This window comes from Dipteris shenzhenensis, chromosome 24, assembly GCF_047967505.1.
Source record: "Dipteris shenzhenensis isolate YYH24624 ecotype China chromosome 24, Dip_SZ_1.0, whole genome shotgun sequence".
Taxonomy (NCBI): domain Eukaryota; kingdom Viridiplantae; phylum Streptophyta; class Polypodiopsida; order Gleicheniales; family Dipteridaceae; genus Dipteris; species Dipteris shenzhenensis.
Window position 1 is genome coordinate 12,024,337 of NC_141619.1, and position 17,929 is coordinate 12,042,265.

Below are 17,929 nucleotides of genomic sequence, written 5' to 3' on the forward strand. Positions count from 1 at the left end.
TGGACTCAAGCAGGCACCAAGGGAATGGTACAAAAAGTTTGATGCCTTCATGCAGTCCCAAGGGTATCATCGGTGTGAGACCGATCATTGCTTGTACACCAAACGGGCAAAGGATGGCAGTTTGATGCTACTCATTCTATATGTGGATGACATGCTTATTGCCAGTAAATCTCAGCATGAGATTAGTGTTTTGAAGAAACAACTGCATAAGTCTTTTGACATGAAAGACTTGGGTGATGCAAATCATATTCTTGGCATGCGTATTACTCGTGACAGGTCCAAGGGACTTTTGTTTCTGTCACAGAAAGAGTATATTGACAAAGTACTGCAGAGGTTTAAAATGGAGGGGGGGAAGTCCATTAGTACCCCGTTGCCTCCACATTTAAAACTCAGCAGTAAGGACAGCCCCAGATCAGATGATGATAAGGCTGAAATGGCCAAGGTTCCGTATGCATCTGCAGTTGGATCTTTGATGTATGCCATGGTTGCCACTCGTCCGGATATTGCTTTTGCGGTGGGAGTCATCAGCAGGTATATGGCAAATCCAGGCAAGCGGCATTGGGAAGCAGTGAAAGGTGTCTTGAGGTATCTCAAAGGTACCAAAGACTTGTGCATATGCTATGGTAGGCAGGATGCATTGGTGCATGGTTTTACAGATTCAGACTATGCAGGGAATGCAGATAACCGGAAGTCTACTACCGGTTATATTTTCACATTTGCAGGAGGTGCTATATCATGGGTGTCTCGGTTGCAGAAATGCGTTGCACTGTCAACCACAGAAGCTGAATACGTTGCAGCCACTGAGGCCTGCAAGGAAGCAATATGGCTTACTCGGCTGGTGGGAGATTTGGGCATTACAGGAGATATGCCAGTTTTGCATTGTGATAGTCAGAGTGCTATCATGTTGGCAAAGAATCCGGTCTTTCATCAGAAGACCAAGCACATAGAAGTGAAATATCATTTCATCAGGGAGGTACTGGAAGACAAGCGTCTTGAGCTTGTGAAAGTACATACTGATGATAATCCTGCAGATTTGCTCACTAAAAGCTTGCCTACAGAGCGGTTTGCACATTGCCGCCACATCATGGGATTAGGATGAGACCATTCTTACTTTATGGTCTTGTATACAGTAAATGTATATTGCTGTATTTTTATTCTTTTCTCCCCTTTAGGCACATTGGCCTTTAGGTGGGAGGTTGTTGGGGTAAAGGCACATTGCCTACCCTTAATTAAAGAATTAAAGATAGGATACCTATGACTGTCTTAAGACAGTCATAGGGTAAACCTAATCCTAATAAAACTTAAGTGAGTTTGTGGTGTGGCTCACTCATTACTTCACACCCACACTAGTGTGTCTCTCTCTCACTCTCACTCTCTTGCTCCCTTCCTCAACTCTTCCCCCTCTCATCCCGTACAGCCTGTCAGTGATCCCGTACAGCTTGTCAGTCCTTTCCTGCAATCTCTCAATCTGTCCGTACAGTTTCTGTCAGTTTCTTCGTTGCATCCGTACAGTGCTTCATCCCAGCGTCCGTACAGCCTGCCAGCCTTTCTTTGTGCCCTGTCCGATTCTCCCTGTTTGATATCTGTTCAATCCCTTAGCCTCCATGGCAGAAGCAAACAAGTACTATGTCAAGAGAGCCCTCTCTCCTGAACCCAAAAGACAATTAAGGGAAGCCTCTTCCCCCATAGCTCCTTCTTCTGAAGATGCTTCCTATGTGTTTGATATGCTGAATGATGATTTTCAACAAAGCAGAAGGGAATGGATTCAACCTGCTCCGGAACTCACTTACAAAATGAAGCTGCCATCTCTTGTGCAACCTTTGAAGAAGCTCTCTCAAACTGCAGTTATCATCTTTTTCCCAGGCAAAATTCCCTCTGCTAATGATGTGGGACAATGGGTGAATTCTCTCCTAGGTGGATGCTTTGTAGAAGGAGTCTATTTTGCCTCCCGAGGATTTTATGAAGTTCATCTTTTGGATGCTTTGACAAAACAAAAGATGCTGGAAATGTCCCCTTTATTTTTTGGTCGCCAGATGGTGCATATCATGCCCTGGTCCCCCAATATGGACTATCAGAACCTCATCAAGCATCATTGCCCTGTATGGGTTGAAGTGGTTGATTTTCCAGATTATATGAGAACAGAGCTTCCAGGTTTAGCTATGACATTGGGACAAGTGATCTGTCCCCCTCGTCCAACAGGTAATAAAAATCGTTTTTGCATCTTATGGGATACTGATAGACCGACCCCTTCTTCTATTGCAGTTGAGATTGAGGGTGTTAATTTGGGCAAGAAATATTTCACCTTAAAATGGGGCATTTTTGCTGGAGCTTGTTTTTCTTGCCACAAATTTGGGCATCTTGCTTCGGAGTGTCCTTCTATCCTTCATCCACCTCCTCCAGCTGCTATTCCTCTGCCATCTAATAAAGGAGGTCAGAAGACATATGTGGAAAAGATTGAAGCTAAAGGAGCAAAGCCTTCAGTTCATACAGGGAGCCAGGCCAATTCAGCTCAAAATAAGGATAAAGGCAAAAGCAAGTTAGGAGAAAATATTTCATCATCTCATGAGGGATGGCAGACTGCAAAGAAGACGGTGCCTCTCAAACAAAGACCTCTCCAATCTCGTAATTGGGATGCCTCTGCTCCTTCTCCAGGACAATCTTCTACCTCTTCAAGCAGCCCCATCTCAAAGGCTTGGGTCAATGCAGTCAAGAAGGGTCTTCCCCTTTGTGAAGAAGATGATATTATCAGGGAATTGGAAGCTGAGGGTCAGCAAGACCCTGTGGCAATGGCAGAGGCTTGAGGCCTCCCGCTCTTTTGGAGGACCGATCATTCTCTTGTATATATTTTCATGCGTGCTTCTCTTAAATGTTTTTCCTATAATATACAGGGCCTCTGCAACCAGAATAAATGGAGGCTTCTATGGCATTATATAAATACAACTCATCCGGATGTTGTATGTCTCCAAGAGCATAATCAGCATTTTTTTGCTGGCCAGCATGGGTTTTTTTCAGGATATGATATATTCTATTCAGGATCGGAACAATTCTCTGGGCTGTGCATTTTAGCCAGACATGATCTGCAACCCTTGATAGCATATAATGATCTAGGTGGACCATGGATGATTATCCAATGTATGATCAATGGAGAGATTTTTGAAATAGGATCTTTGTATGCCTCTCAAAATTCAGCTTCCAGAGCTCAAATGTGGAACTCCATAAAGCAATATCCTTGGTCCTCTAATGCTCTACTTTGTGGTGATTTCAACAATTCTCCTCACTGGAAGGACAATACCACGCATAAATCACATATGCTGCCCTCTAAAATCCAGCAATGGGAACACATGACATCATCACTTCGATTTGCAGATTTATGGACAGCAACTCATCCTTCAGTGATGGGATTTACATATCATCATAATGCTTTTACAGATTATTGGGCCAGGCTTGATAGATTTTATCTCATTCATGCTCAGCAATATGATGAATATACATGTCAGATGTGGACTGATTATTCACAACAATTATCTGATCACACTCCACTTTGGCTCTCCCTTTCTTTTGGTATGCCTCTGGATGACTTGCAGCTCTCTTTAGTCAGAAATTTACAGGTTAATCAATTCTATCTTTCTCACGAAAAATTTCAGCATATGATCAGACTGGCTTGTAGGCCATTGCTATCCCATGCTCAGGAGGATCTGGAATTTGCTTGGATCTCTTTCATACATCGTATTCAAAATGTCATCAAGGAATATGGAAGATGGTACTTGGCAGAAACCAGACAGCATATCCAGTGTGCAAAATCATACAAGCAGTATCTTGTACAGATTAGTGGAGATGTATTGTTGGTATTCTCCCAGTGGGAGTGAAATTGGCTAAACGACGAATAGCTTCACCTCTCTGTCCAAGATGTCACCTTGCATCGGAGAGTATTCCGCATTTATTGTGGTTTTGTTCATATTCCAGAGACCTTCTAGATAGAATCTCCTATTTTTTATCTCTCAGATTTCCAGCACACAGGTTCTACAGGTTTTTCTGGATGTATGGCAAACTATCAGCTTCTTTGTCACAGTATTCTCTCTTCTTCCACTGGATCAGATACTGGGCATTATGGACCCTCTGGCTGCAGCGCATCCAAGCATATCTGAATTCTCCTCTTCAGCATCCTTATGAGTTTTTCAGAGCCTCATTAAGGCAGTCTTTATATGATGCCTTACATGAGGAAGATTTGGATGTTTCTTGTATTCAACTTTTCTTTTACTGTTTCTGATGGATAGGGCTGTAGCTCTATTTTGAGCACGGCCTGGATGTAAATGAATGTTTTATAATATAAGTATCTTGGTTTTACCAAAAAAAAAAAAAGTGTGTGATGCTTGAGTTTTGTTGGGAGTTTTCCTATCTGGGCAGCTTATGGCACGCATACATATTGCTCATGCTGTTTGCTGGCGATGTCATGCTCCACGGGAATCTGTGCTTCATCTCTTCTGGCCTTGTCCGTTTACTCGGGATTTTCTGGGTATCATTGGACAGTATCTGAGAGCTCGTTTTCCAAATGTTGTTTATGGAAAATTCTTTTGGCTCTTTGGCATTCATCCACGGCAGCGACCGGAGTTTGATTTGTTTTTTACTTGGGTTAGATACTTGGATAGATCGCAATCATAGAGTCTTTGGTGATCCTCAGTTATCCTTTTTCTTGTTTTTCCGCAAATCTTTGCAGCGATCTCTTTTTGAATGTCTGCAAACTCACTACATAGATTCTGATGTATATTTTTCCTACACTGAGATTTTCTGTTGATGTATTGTCCAGCTTTCCCTTTTTGGGAAGCTCTCTTGTAATATAAAACAACAAAATTTTCACTAAAAAAGTGTGTATGATACTTGAGTAGGCATCAAAAAGAGTGCTTCCCACTCTATTGTGCCCTGATGGCTTAGTGTGCATAGCCTCTCTAAACAAGGAGTGGATGTTAGACCTGTAACATGCCATCTACATGTTTCACATTGTAAATGATGTCAGCCTGTCCATAGGGAAGCAACTGCATGCATCGCACATCTCGGATTCGGCTTCAGAATGTAAGGCTGAGTGCGTTGTCCCCTTGTCGCAAAGAAATATTCTTTGTAATGCGGGCATATTGTTTTAGTGTCTCTATGGAAGGTTTTTCTTGGTCGTATTTGACAGTAAGCTTCTGCTCAAACAGAGGCTTTTGTTATGGCTGTGTTTGGTCAGTGCACTACCAGTGGGTTCTTTCTTGGCTGCCAGGCGCATAGCTTCCTCGCATTGTCCATCTTGTTCACATTCAAGGGAGACATTCCTGCATCTACTCTGGACTTGACCGGTTGCCACTGATTTTCTTCCAGATTGGTGACTTATCTTCGTGCACAATTTCCTAGCATTGCTATTCGCAAGCCGTTTTGGTTGTTTGGGACATATGCCTCTACACCAAACTATATTCAGTTTTTCAGTTGGTGTAGCTATTGGGCACCGTATCATGCCCGTAACTCTCGGATCTATGGACACTTCACTATGGATATTTATCATTTCTTCCATTCCTCTCAAGATGCGCATTTCAAGGGAGATCTTCCTACATCCCACTAGCTAGAAGTGTTCTTTCATTTTTTTAGCTTTCCTGTACTAGCTATTCTTCACTGGAGCAGCTATCATATGTTTTCTTTTCATCTTTCTTTAGTGTGTGAGTAGTAGCTGTCTCACTTTGAGACAGTTGTGAATGTACATTCTTCTTAATGAAAGGTTCTTGTACAAAAAAGTGTGTGTGTGTGTGTGTGTGAAATGGGGAGTATTTGCAGGTGCTTGCTTCACATGTCATAAGTTTGGCCACCTAGCCTCACAATGCCCTGCACTCCTGCATCAGCTCCCACCTACAGCTATTGCTCCAGAAAATACTTCCCCTCCAACTTATGGTCTGGGGCCTAAGGCTATGCCTAGCAAATTGGGTGATGTGGCATCTAAATCTGTCCCTCCCAAAGAAAATGTGATTCACGTTTCAGCCAAGCAAAATTGGCAGCACATCGCATTGCTTCCCCTTCCTGCCCGCGTTGCTCTCATCCCCGAGAGACAGTTCCCCATTTGTTATGGTCTTGCCCGCACTCTCAGATATTGATCACTCATGTCTCTCATTTGCTGCGGCTTCGGTTTCCCTCTATCGGATTCGGGAAACTCTTCTGGATGTTTGGATGCTTCTCATCTCAGATGTCTCCATTCCTCCTTTTCTTTCACTGGGCTCGTTTTTGGGTTCTATGAACTATTTGGACACAAAGATTGCATTCTAGGATGGGATAACAGTTTCCTCAGGCATATGCTTTCTTCAGAATGTCCCTCAAGCAATCTTTATATGACAGTTATGCTGCGAGGGACTTGGATGCTACTAGCCTTAAAGTGTTTTATGACTGTTTTTAAGTTCTTCCATTAGGCTCTCTTTTGGAGTCTAATGTCATGTACATTGATTTCATGTTAATAATATAGTTACTGGTTTCACAAAAAAAAAAAAGTGTGTGTGTGTTTCTCATGAATTAGCTTTGGCGAATGAATCGCACTGCCAAGTGGTGGCGGAAGAGATTGAGACAGATTTGGAGTTCCAAAATTCAGCTCCGACAACAAGTCTTCTTGTGGCGAGTTTTGTTGGGAGTTCTTCCATCTGGGCAACTTTCGGCACGTAGGAATATTGCTCTGGCTGTTTGTCGCAGATGTTTGGCTCCATGAGAGACTGTGCCTCATCTCCTTTGGCATTGCTCCCATACTAGTGGATTTTTGAGTTTCCTTAAGCAGCGTTTGTGAGCTCGCTTTCCAAATGCTACCTTTGGAAAGTTTTTCTAGATCTTTGGGATACACCCACCTAGACAGGAATTTGATATGTTTTTTGTTTGGGTTCGCTTTTGGGCACTCTGGACTCTATGGAAGGATTGAAATCATAGAGTCTTTGGTGATCCAACCTTTTCAATTTTTCCTTTCTTTAGGCACTCTCTACAGCAATCTTTCTACGATTGCTTGCAAACTAAGTACATAGATCATGATATGTATCTGTCTTATACTGCATTGTCTGTGAAGACACACATTAAGTCCACTATCAAGTCTTGCAATACTTCAAAGGCAGCTTGGAATATTGCTCTGGCTGTTTGTCGCAGATGTTTGGCTCCATGAGAGACTGTGCCTCATCTCCTTTGGCATTGCTCCCATACTAGTGGATTTTTGAGTTTCCTTAAGCAGCGTTTGTGAGCTCGCTTTCCAAATGCTACCTTTGGAAAGTTTTTCTAGATCTTTGGGATACACCCACCTAGACAGGAATTTGATATGTTTTTTGTTTGGGTTCGCTTTTGGGCACTCTGGACTCTATGGAAGGATTGAAATCATAGAGTCTTTGGTGATCCAACCTTTTCAATTTTTCCTTTCTTTAGGCACTCTCTACAGCAATCTTTCTACGATTGCTTGCAAACTAAGTACATAGATCATGATATGTATCTGTCTTATACTGCATTGTCTGTGAAGACACACATTAAGTCCACTATCAAGTCTTGCAATACTTCAAAGGCAGCTTGGGATAGAGTGAAAAGTATGTGGAATGTGAAGAATGAAGCAAGAAGCATTGCCTTGCATAATTAGCTGAATGACTTGTCCATGCAAGAAGGTCAGACTATTTCAGCTCATATTGCAAAGATTACTGATGTTCGGGATAAGCTCGCAGCTATTGATGAGGATATAGAAGAAAAGAAATTGGTCTCTATCACCCTCAATAGTCTAACACCCTCATATGATATGTTTGTTACTTCCTTGACCATGATGCTCAAGGCTGATCCACTCAGTTTTGAGGACTTAGTTGGATCGCTCTTACAGGAAGAAACACGAACTTCCAATTCAGCCCGTTCCTCTGGTCAGAGCAAGCAAGCACTTGCCACTCATGGAAAGGGTAAATTTCAGAAAAAGACCAGCCATGCTTATCAGCCCAGAAAGGAGGGGAATGCAAACACAAATGCAGGGAATGCAAATAAAGGTGCAAAGGTGAAGAAAGGCATATGCAATTATTGCAAGAAGCCTGGTCATTACATTGCAGAGTGCCACAAGAATTGCCAATGAGAAAAAGAGGTAAGGCACAAGTAGTAATTATGTGACACCAGCTGAAAATGCCAATGCTTCACCATCTCATGCAAACTTTGCACAAGAGGGAAAGAATTATGTGTTTACTGCATTTCAGGACAGCTTTGGTGCCAGGGGGGATTTAGTTGCACATGATGCTTCTCTTGCTTCATCTGGGGATTCTTAATTTGTTGCCATAGATACTTGGTATCTAGATAGTGGTGCATTGAAGCACATGACTCACAAGAAAGAGTGGTTTGAAGAAATCAAACCTGTTCATGGCAGAAAGGTTACTTGTGCCAATGATGCCACTCAGGACATCACAGGAGTGGGCATCCTTTTGGATTCAGGAAAGAAAAAGTATATTCGTGATGTTTGGTATGCTCCTGACTTCAGGAAAAATCTTGTTTCCGTTCCATCCATGGCTCATGATCAGCACATGCTTGTGGAATTCCAGGATCATCAATGCAGGATCAAGGATCCAAAGAAAGGGTATGAAAATGTGGCTACAGGTTCTTATGAGGCCATAATGGGCCTTCACAAGCTTGATGCTCAGCCCTATAATCTACATGCTATGGCTGTCTCTTCTGCTACTCCATGTGATTTATGGCATGCTAGATTTGGTCATGCACATCATTGAACCTTGGCATATTTGCATAATCATAATATGGTTGAAGGATTGCCAAAATTACAGCAGCCCGCCGCTCAAGAGGTGTACGAAGCTTGTGCTCTTGGAAAGTTGCATCGCCTACTGTTCCAAAAGGATGGTCCAGCACAAAGGGTCTTGCAGATTGTGCATAGTGATGTTTGTGAACCAATGAATGTCACAACCCATAGAGGGTATCAGTATTTTGTCACATTCATTGATGATTATTCTAGGTTCACTTGGCTCTTTCTCATGAAAAGCAAATTTGAAGTGTTCAGTTGGTATAAGGAGTTCAAAGCATTGGCTGAGAACCAATCAAATTCTAGAATTGGAACACTTAATTCTGACAATGGGGGAGAGTATACTTCATATGATTTTGAGAGATACCTGAAAGAGCATGGGATAAGGCATCACAAAACAATGCCATATACACCTCAGCATAATCCGATTACAGAGAGGAAGAACAAGACTCTGGGATTCGTTGGTGTGATGATTCATCAATTGTTTGTATATCAAGCGTAATTGCATTAGGATTAGTTAGTGTGATGATTCATCAATTGTTTGTTGCTAGCACCTCGTGTACAGATAACAACTTGGATAACAATGAATGGAGAAGGCGGATTGAGCAAAGTGTTGCGTAGTTGATAAAGGCCATGGCCCGGCCAATATTGCAGAAAAAATGTTTACTAAGCCATGGGCTAGTTTATTTCATTAATTTTAGATGAGGGCATATTTAGCTAAAAAACTTTTGAGCTCGTGGAGCTATGTTGAGTAATCCCTCTAATTGTGAAAAGGGATTCTTTTTAATATACTATTATTGGCTCTTTGCTTTTTTTATTTTTTTCAACGAAGAGACTTCTTTTATGTATGAAAGAAACTCCAAGAGCAAATCGAATGGGAGAAGTACATTATGCAAGGCTGAGAAACCTAGTAGGACAAAATCCAGTACCTATAAGAGAGCTAGAAAATATCCAAGGTTGAGACTGAAAGTTACACCTAATTCTTGTGGAGGACTCCGAGAAGAAGGGGGAGCCACTCCACTCCCTGAGAAAATCAATCCTCATGGTAGAAGTTGCCCAAGAAGATCCCCTACACGCCCAAATGACCACCAAGGTATGTACAATATCTATCCAATACTAACCAATGTGTATGCAGAGTGGACTTGGGAACCATCCAAGGCCTTTGTGCATCTAGATCTCCAAATATGCCACACTGATATGAACTTTCTTTTTGGAATATACAATTATAAATATTGTACATGGGAAGCAAGAGCCACCATCCAGAGGGGGGTCATTGCTGCATCGCTTTCTTCTCTCTCCCTAGTCTCCTTTGATTCTTGTGTACATGGTTTCCTTCTTCATGTCTTTTCTATGTTAATCAAAAATTGGGATATGGTTGAAATGTTGCGGGACATCAAGGAGGACACTGCATAGATTAACATCCCTTTGGAAAAATTTTCTGCATCAAGGCAGATAGACCTTAGGGGCTGCATGGTGTGGGACAATGCACTGAAGACTAAGGAAGGACGGGTAGCTCTAGGCATAGAGTGTCTGAGGCTTGGAGCTATAGGGAGGAGAGAAAAGAAGAAACAATTGCATGAGGCAAGGTTGAGATTTGTGTTCGATGAAGCACAAGACAAGGAAGAGGATTTCCCAAGAAGTGTTGCTTTGTTCAAGAGAAGATATCAAGGAAAGTGGATCAAGGGAGGTGATAGAATCAAGGAGACTGCTTAGTTGTGGTGAGAAACTAAAGGATAGAGGATATGAAGGAAAGTGGATCAATGGAGGTGATAGAATCAAGGAGAGTGCTTAATTAAGATTAGAAACGAAAGGATATAAAGGAAAAGACTATGCTCTTACTCAGAGATCATGATCCACATCAGTGTCCGCATACTGAGCTGTTAAGACTTCAAATAAAGAACAGACTTTGTCACGATAAAGGGTTTGCCATTGGCTAACAACCGGAATAGTAGGAGCACTTGATTAAACTTGTTTCAAATAGAAGATTCATGAAACAAATCACATTCTAAATTAGCAGCACCATTCTGCTAGTATAGGCATGTATTCTTCGGTTTCAGAGAATGAGTATCACTTGCTAGAGTGAGCCTGGTAGAAGAGAAAAGAAGAAACAAAAGTGATTTTCAAAAAGAAAAGAAAGTGAAAGAATCTTTCTATTCACCTGGAAAGCCAGCTTGGAACATTGCCATGCGACAATCTTTAGTTCGCTTGCCTGAATTGCCAATAACCATGCCAACCACAATGTCTCCAACCTCTCCTGGACTCACCCCACTTTGCTCAACCACTGCCTGATTCCAAGAATTTGCAAAATAGGTCATTACTGCGCAGGTATTCGCACACTCGAAACACATAATGCTAGACAAAAATGCTACATAGGAATCCAAATACAATGCATGTTTGTGGGTGTGGGTGTGGGTGTGGGTGTGGGTGTGGGTGTGCGTGTCCCTTGGATGTGATATAAACCTGACTTTTGCAAAAGTTATATGGAAAAAGTTGTCTATCAAGGAAGAGATTGGTGAAGATTCAAGAAGATGAACTTGAAGTCACAATTGGCTACATCCAATTGATTGACTCTGATGGTACTTTGCAATCTGATCCATAGGCTGTCATGCAGCTTTCCAAGAGTTACTATGCTTCCCTCCTCACAGAAGACCCCGGCACACCTTTTTTTTTTTTGCGCAAAAAGTAGTGCTAGTTATATTACTTGAAAGCGAGAGTACAAGAAGGCCTGAAGGCCAGCGGGCTGTAATCACAAAACAGATTCAGCCCGAGAAGTCAAAAAGCTAAATACAAGCCTCCTAGGGCATAATCATCGGGGAGTGGACAAACAGCCACGGTGGAGGGGCGTAATGCCACTGAAGACTCTGAGTGGAGTGCTGGAAGAATAACTCCCGGTGATCCCAGTCGCGAAGGAAACGTCATCTCTTTTCCTTCCCTGCTCGGGACTCTCCCTGTATCTGATCCCACTGACCCTTGAGCGTGTGAATGATCGTGCTCCAGATATCTGCTAGGGTCTGAGTAGTAGAGGTAGTCTGAGCTCCTACAGTCTGCGCGCATCTGGAAGTCCAAATATGCCAGCCTGCGATGCTCCCTATGATCTCCCAAACTGGGTGTCGAGGCAACGCTCCTGCATCTGTCTCTGTCAGATGCCAAGGGAAGCTGTCCATGTAAGCCCAAGTGGCCTGCGTGATGAAAAAGACGGGATCCTGTCTAGAGAACTCATAGGCCAAGTGATGCCCCGGCTCAGTGCTGCACCAACAAACGGCTCCCCAAGTGATCGGTCCTAGCTCGGGTGTAGCCCTAGCTAAGATCCCCATGATACCGTCTGCGCATGCGAACAGCTCCAAAGGCAATGCTTTAGGGTCTCCTCCTCCTGAAAGCACATCTGGCAATGCCCCTCCTGCCCCATCTGTCTCAGCCAGCTGCCAACTGGAAGCCCCTTGTGTACCACCATCCAAAGGAAGTAGGAGATCTTCCTTGGACGCCAGCTAGCCCAAAGAGTCTTCCAGAAAGTGCAAAGAAAGACCAAGGATATCCCCTGGGCATACCAGCTATGTGCCTGTGTGGGTAGCCCACGCTGGAGAGCCCCAAGAGCACGCCGACCCGTGCGTGCACTGTAAGAAAAGAAGGGGGTGGGGTTCTCTGAGGTCTCCGATGGTGGCCAACGCCACTCCCCTGGGTCCCACTCCACCTCTGACAAGGAGTGGCCCTCCGAAATCCAGAGTCTCCAATCGTGGTCCTGTATAATCAGGGGGTCTATATGCCACGTCTTCCCTTGCAGCCCTACAATGCGAAGGCGCTACCAGGGAAGCTGGGGGTCAATCATGGCCTCTCTGCTCTGTAGGCGACTGTCATCAGTGATGGAGAAGAAGTGTACCGAAGAGTCCGAGAAGAGGCCTGCCACCACCAAAGGAATGCCTCGTGGAGTGAACTGTCCGAGCCACCTCTCATCTCCCGGGAAGAGCTGTCTGGTGTCTACGGGAATCCTCCAACCTGCAGGGATGGCAGCATCAATCTCCGCTCGCCGAGCCTGGATCCCACGAGCCGTACCTACTGCTGCTGCCAGCTCGCCTAGACTCAACTGACTGTAGACGTCCCTCCAAACCCGGAACGAGCGCGTGAGCCCACGTGCCCAGAGTGCCCAAGGGATATGGGATCTCTCTCCGAGCTGACGACCTGTATCATCTGTCACCTGGCTGCTCCAGATCAGGGGCTGTCTATCTGTCTCCTCTCGACAGCTAGGAGGGACCTGGGAGAGGCTGTGTCGCAACTTCCTCCAGACTGAAATGAGGCTACGGAGGAAGGGGGAATGGGGCTGAGTCAAAGGTGCTGAAGTGAAGATCCATCGGATAGAAGGCTGCCAAACACCCCCTAACTGGGGGGTACACCCCTGAGACCATGCTGTAGCAAGAGCTTCCACGTCTGTCCTCCTGGGGTCAGGCCGCGGATGACTAGCTTGCCAAGAAGTGCCTGACTCTGAAGCTCTGGATCTATGATGCCGAGGCCGCCCTCTGCCTGAGGAAGAATGACTGTCTGCCAGGCGACCCTAGCTCTGGTGGTGCCGGAGCCGTCTGAACCAGACCATAGGAAGTTCCGCACCAGTCTCCTCAGCTGGGCTACACAAGACCTCGAGAAACACCAGCAAGAGGCCACATACCAAGCAGTGGCAAGAAGGACCTGGTTGACCACAAGGGCCCTGCCTGCCAAGGAAAGTCGAGCCGTGCTCCAGAAAGCAAGCTTCCGTCGTATGGAGGCTAGGACCGGCAAGAACTGCTGAGCCGGTGTGATGTCCAAGCCTACCTGGAATCCCAGGTAACGTGTCGTCTGTCCTCTAGGGATCCAACGAAACCCCAGGAAAATACCCCACTGTGAGCTGGCTCCCGGATCCGTAAGAAAACCAACTGACTTATGCCAGTTGATTTTCGCTCCAGCCGCAAGGCAAAACATCTCTAGGGACAGTCTCACACGCTCCAGTGACTCGACATCATCCTGCACGTATAGGGCTGTGTCGTCTGCATACTCGAAGTCCAACAGCTCGGCATCCTCTCGAATAGGGAGACGCATCCCGCGAAGACCAGTGGTGCGAGCTCGAAGGAAGTGTGTCATGGCCTCCGCAAAAAATAGGAAGAGGTAAGGCGCTAATGGACAGCCCTGACGTACCAAGCGCTCAAGTGTGAATCTCTCCCCCATCCTGCCGCTAATGATAACCCGACTGGAGGCCGATCTGTAAAGGCTAGCAATACTTCTAATCCACTCGTCCAGGAAACCGAACCGAGCGAGTGTACCTTCCAAGAAAGACCAGTCTACCCTGTCGTACGCCTTCTCAAAGTCGAGAAGTAGTATGGCAAGGTGATGTCCACTGTGCTGGGCCCATTCCGTCGCCTCTGAGAAAGTGAAGATGTTGTCCAAGATGCTGCGATATTGGACAAAACCAGTCTGGGTGTCGTGAATCAGATCGTGTAGCAGGGGGCGAATGCGACTGCTAATCATCTTGGCGAGGATTTTGTAGGCGGTCGGGAGGAGGGTGATTGGGCGCCACTGTCTGATCTCCTGGCGGTCCCCCCCTTTGGGGATGAGGCAAATCAGGCCTGTTGCAAGGCTCTCTGGCATCTGCCCGCTGGAGAAGATGTGCTGGAAGGCTGCGAGCAAGGGCCGGTGGATCTGCTCCCAAAAGGTGGTGAAGAAAGCTCTAGAGAGGCCATCCTCACCTGGGCATTTCTGCCCATCAATAGCACTCACCGCATCCTGCATCTCCGCAACTGTGAAGGGTGCGAGAAGGGTATCGCTCATGCTGGGCTGCATGAGTCTCGGTGTAGATCTCCACACCTCCTCTCTGCAAATGCGACCACGAGGGTCTAGGGGCTCCTGCTAGAATAAAGATCTGTAGAAGTCTGTCGCTAAGTCCCGGACCTCATCTGGATCTGTCCTGACACTACCATCCTGCGCCCTAAGAGAACGGAGCTGTTCCCCTGCTGACCTCTGTCCATGAGTCCTGAAGAACTCCTTGCACATCCTGTCGCCTTTCCTAGCCCAGAAGGACTTGGAAGCATGAAATGAAAACTCTGAGCGACGCTGGGTGATCTCCTCTAGCATGGCCCGGGCCCGAACCTCCTGCTGTCTGAGCTCCTCAGAGCCTGGAGAAGACTGCTGCATCCTCTGAATCGAGGCGAGGTCACGTCTGAGACCCCTCTCCCGCGCCCAACACCGCTGTCTGACCTGAATCGCCTCCTGCTGGCAAATGCGGCTAGACTCATCAAGTGCCTGAGCTACCTGTGCTGCCATATCCCTGGTAGGGTCCCACTCCTGCTCCCATAGATCCACTATCCTGCTGTGAACCGCTGCTCTAGTGTATATGGAATCTGGGATCCGGCATGAACGTGGAGGTGAGGACTGAGAGGCCGAGTCCAGGACTAAGGATGACTGGGGCATGGTCTGAAAGTGTCGTCCCTGGAACCACTCCTGACTCTCCTCCTCTGCCAAGCGCCCAATCACTGACATAGAAAAGGTCCAGTCTCTCCAGGAGTCTACCTCCCTCCCTCCTATAACCCCAAGAGAAGTCCAGACTCCCAGGCCATCTGCGAAAGGAAGGCTCCCTCCAACTGTCCCGACCTCCAACTGCAAAGAGGAAGGAGTCCCAATCTGCCTGCTCTGCCTGAGCTATACCGAGGAACTCTGGGCCCCTTCCCTGCTGATCCTCTAAGGTCTCAAGGTTGTTGAAGTCCCCTCCTACAATCCAAGAGTCCATCTCTGGTAATAGGTCTGTCAAGGATCTCCAAAAAACGGATCTACGTCTGAGATCAGTCGGAGCGTAGATATTGAGGATGCCGATGCGGGATCCCTCAATATGCAAGCCCACCCAAAGCGCACGTCCTGGGATCAAAGTGCAAGAACCAAACACATGCTGAACTAGAGAAGCGTCGATGGAGGTACAGACACCTCCGCTTCTCCCCTGCTCGCCAATCGAAGGTTCCCAGTAGGTGTGGGAGCGTCCTGTGAGGACCTTCCCACAAATACTAGTCTGTGAAGCCGAAAGCTTGTGTTCCTGTAGTAGGAGCACATCTACCATTCCCACCAAAGCTGGCTGGAGCTCCTGTCTGAGCACCATCTTCCTGGGGCCACGGGTCCCTGATGAGTGGAACCCGTTGACATTCCAAGAGATAATGCGTAAACTCATGAGGAGGGAAGGTGGGCCACAAACAGCTGTCTGCTTGCAGTCGAAGTCGAAGTGGTCGGAGGATGTCCTGTGTGGAGACGAAGGCGCTTCTGTGAAGGTTTCGAAGGAGAGGCCGGATCATCGGACCCATCCTCTAAAGCCTTCAGCAGAGGGGAAAGGCCTTTCGTCCCGTGGTGGTAAGCTCTCTCTAACCAGCTCGACGCCTCTGCCAAGGAAATGCTGTAGAAGCCTGCAACCTCTGAAGTCCTTCAGGGGCGAAGCCCTTCCGCGTAGGCCCACTCCAGCGGTGGTCTGATAATGACCAGGAGTCGAAAACGTTTGGCGCTGTGGCACCAACGCAGACGAACATCGCCCTCCTGCCACTGCTGCTGAAGAAGCTCCGCTGCTCTGCTACCAATCCAGTCCTGCACCTGCTCCTGGGTCTGGTCTCGTATCGTCTCCCAAACATTTTCATTCATCCATTGCTCATTCCCTTCACTGGAGATAGTGAAGGAATAGCTAGGACCATCATGCAGAGCCAGGATGGACACCTTACCCTCCGCTCACTTGCGGAGGAAGAAGATGCTGATGTCTAGGCATGCGGGAAAGGAGCCAATACCCGCTGCATCCAAGTAGTCCCAAGGACTGCTCGGTAAAACTCCAATGGAAGAGCTCTAGGAGCAGCCCTTGGGCTTGGGGACGAAGATGAGGAGTCTGAACCGGAGGGAGGGGTGCTGGCCACCTGTGGGGAAAGGCCTATCCCCGCCGTCGGGCCCGGAAGGATAGACGAGGGTGAGGTCTGTGCAAGCTTCGGGGCTGAAGGTGGCGCAGGTGGGGGGGGGTTTCCTTCTGGGTCATGCTCGAGGAAGAGGGTGGAGCGGAAACCACTGGTGCGGGGGGTGATCTTGGAGGGGGGGGTGGGGGTCGGAGAATCGAGGAGGGGGGAGGTGGGGGAGGGTGGGGTGAGGGATGAGGGGGAGGCTGGCTGACCTTCTCCTTTCCTTTCTCCTTCCCCTTACCGGGCTGCTGATGAGTAGGGATCATCTGAGGGGGCTCTGGCTGTGGCTGGGAAGGTTTTTTGGGGCCTGCCTTGTTGCCCTTCCGTTTTCGTTTGACTTCCGTCCAGCCTTCCCCTTCGGAAGGGATGTCGCTGACTGGAGCGGAGTATCCTAAGCTGCCTGAACGGGGGTCTTCTGGGAATCTGTACCCATGAAGCGAGGACAAGAGCGAGCCTGGTGCCCGAAGCCATGGCATCTCAAACACTGGTTTGGGCGACCAGTGACCAGAATGCGCTGCGTCACCACACCTGTGTCTGTCTCTATCTCGAACTCCGATGGGATGCTCTGTGGATCAAGGACTGCCACTTTGACACGTGGCACCCCTTGGGCTGCTGCTGCATCAACGTAAGTGTCCTGCATAGGCCAACCAAAGTGCGCCCCTAGGTCCTTGATGATCGGGCGAAGCTCGGTTGTGAGACCTGGGAAGATAAGGGTAACTGGGTGTCAAGCAATGCGAAAGCGGGAATCGAAGTCCGCTACACTGAATCCCCTGTACCAAGGGACCATGAGGATGATCTTCCCACCCACAGAAGTAGGGGATCACCTGACTATGTCGCTCGCAGCCTGTGATGAGGAGAGCTTAAGCCAGAAAATGCCACGTCCCATGAGTGCCACCTCCTCAATGTGACTGTTCTCGAGATAGAGGGTGGACTGCAACCAATCCCTGATGTCTGCTCGTGAAGGAGAGAAGCCAATGACCCTCCCATAAACTGATGTCTGGGAGAAGTCCGTGGCGGCCTGCTTCACCAAGGAGACCTGGTGCTCTGTCAAAGTAACGCGATAGGCTGGTGGAGGGGGGGGTCCGTCTGGGCCACCGGTTCCGGGCACGTAGCTGCCATATCGCTTGACTAACTGCGAACTCCCGAGGCAGGTGAAGGGAAAAGAAGAGGGGGGTGAGAGGTAAGGGGCTAAGGGTGGAAGAAGGTGGGCGGGGACAAGGGGTGGCCAAAAAAAAAAAAAAAAAAGGCGAGGACT

At 47.2% G+C, this 17,929-nt stretch overlaps 1 protein-coding gene across 1 annotated transcript in view; it reads right to left on the bottom strand.

The window, feature by feature from the left end:
• Nucleotides 1–17,929, bottom strand: part of LOC147886229 (3-ketoacyl-CoA thiolase 1, peroxisomal-like) — a 167,727-nt gene that overhangs the window by 101,727 nt on the left and 48,071 nt on the right. The window contains exon 4 of the mRNA XM_087395115.1: nt 10,905–11,031. Coding sequence (XP_087251241.1) covers nt 10,905–11,031 — 127 coding nt within the window. The remainder of the gene's footprint in view (nt 1–10,904; nt 11,032–17,929) is intronic.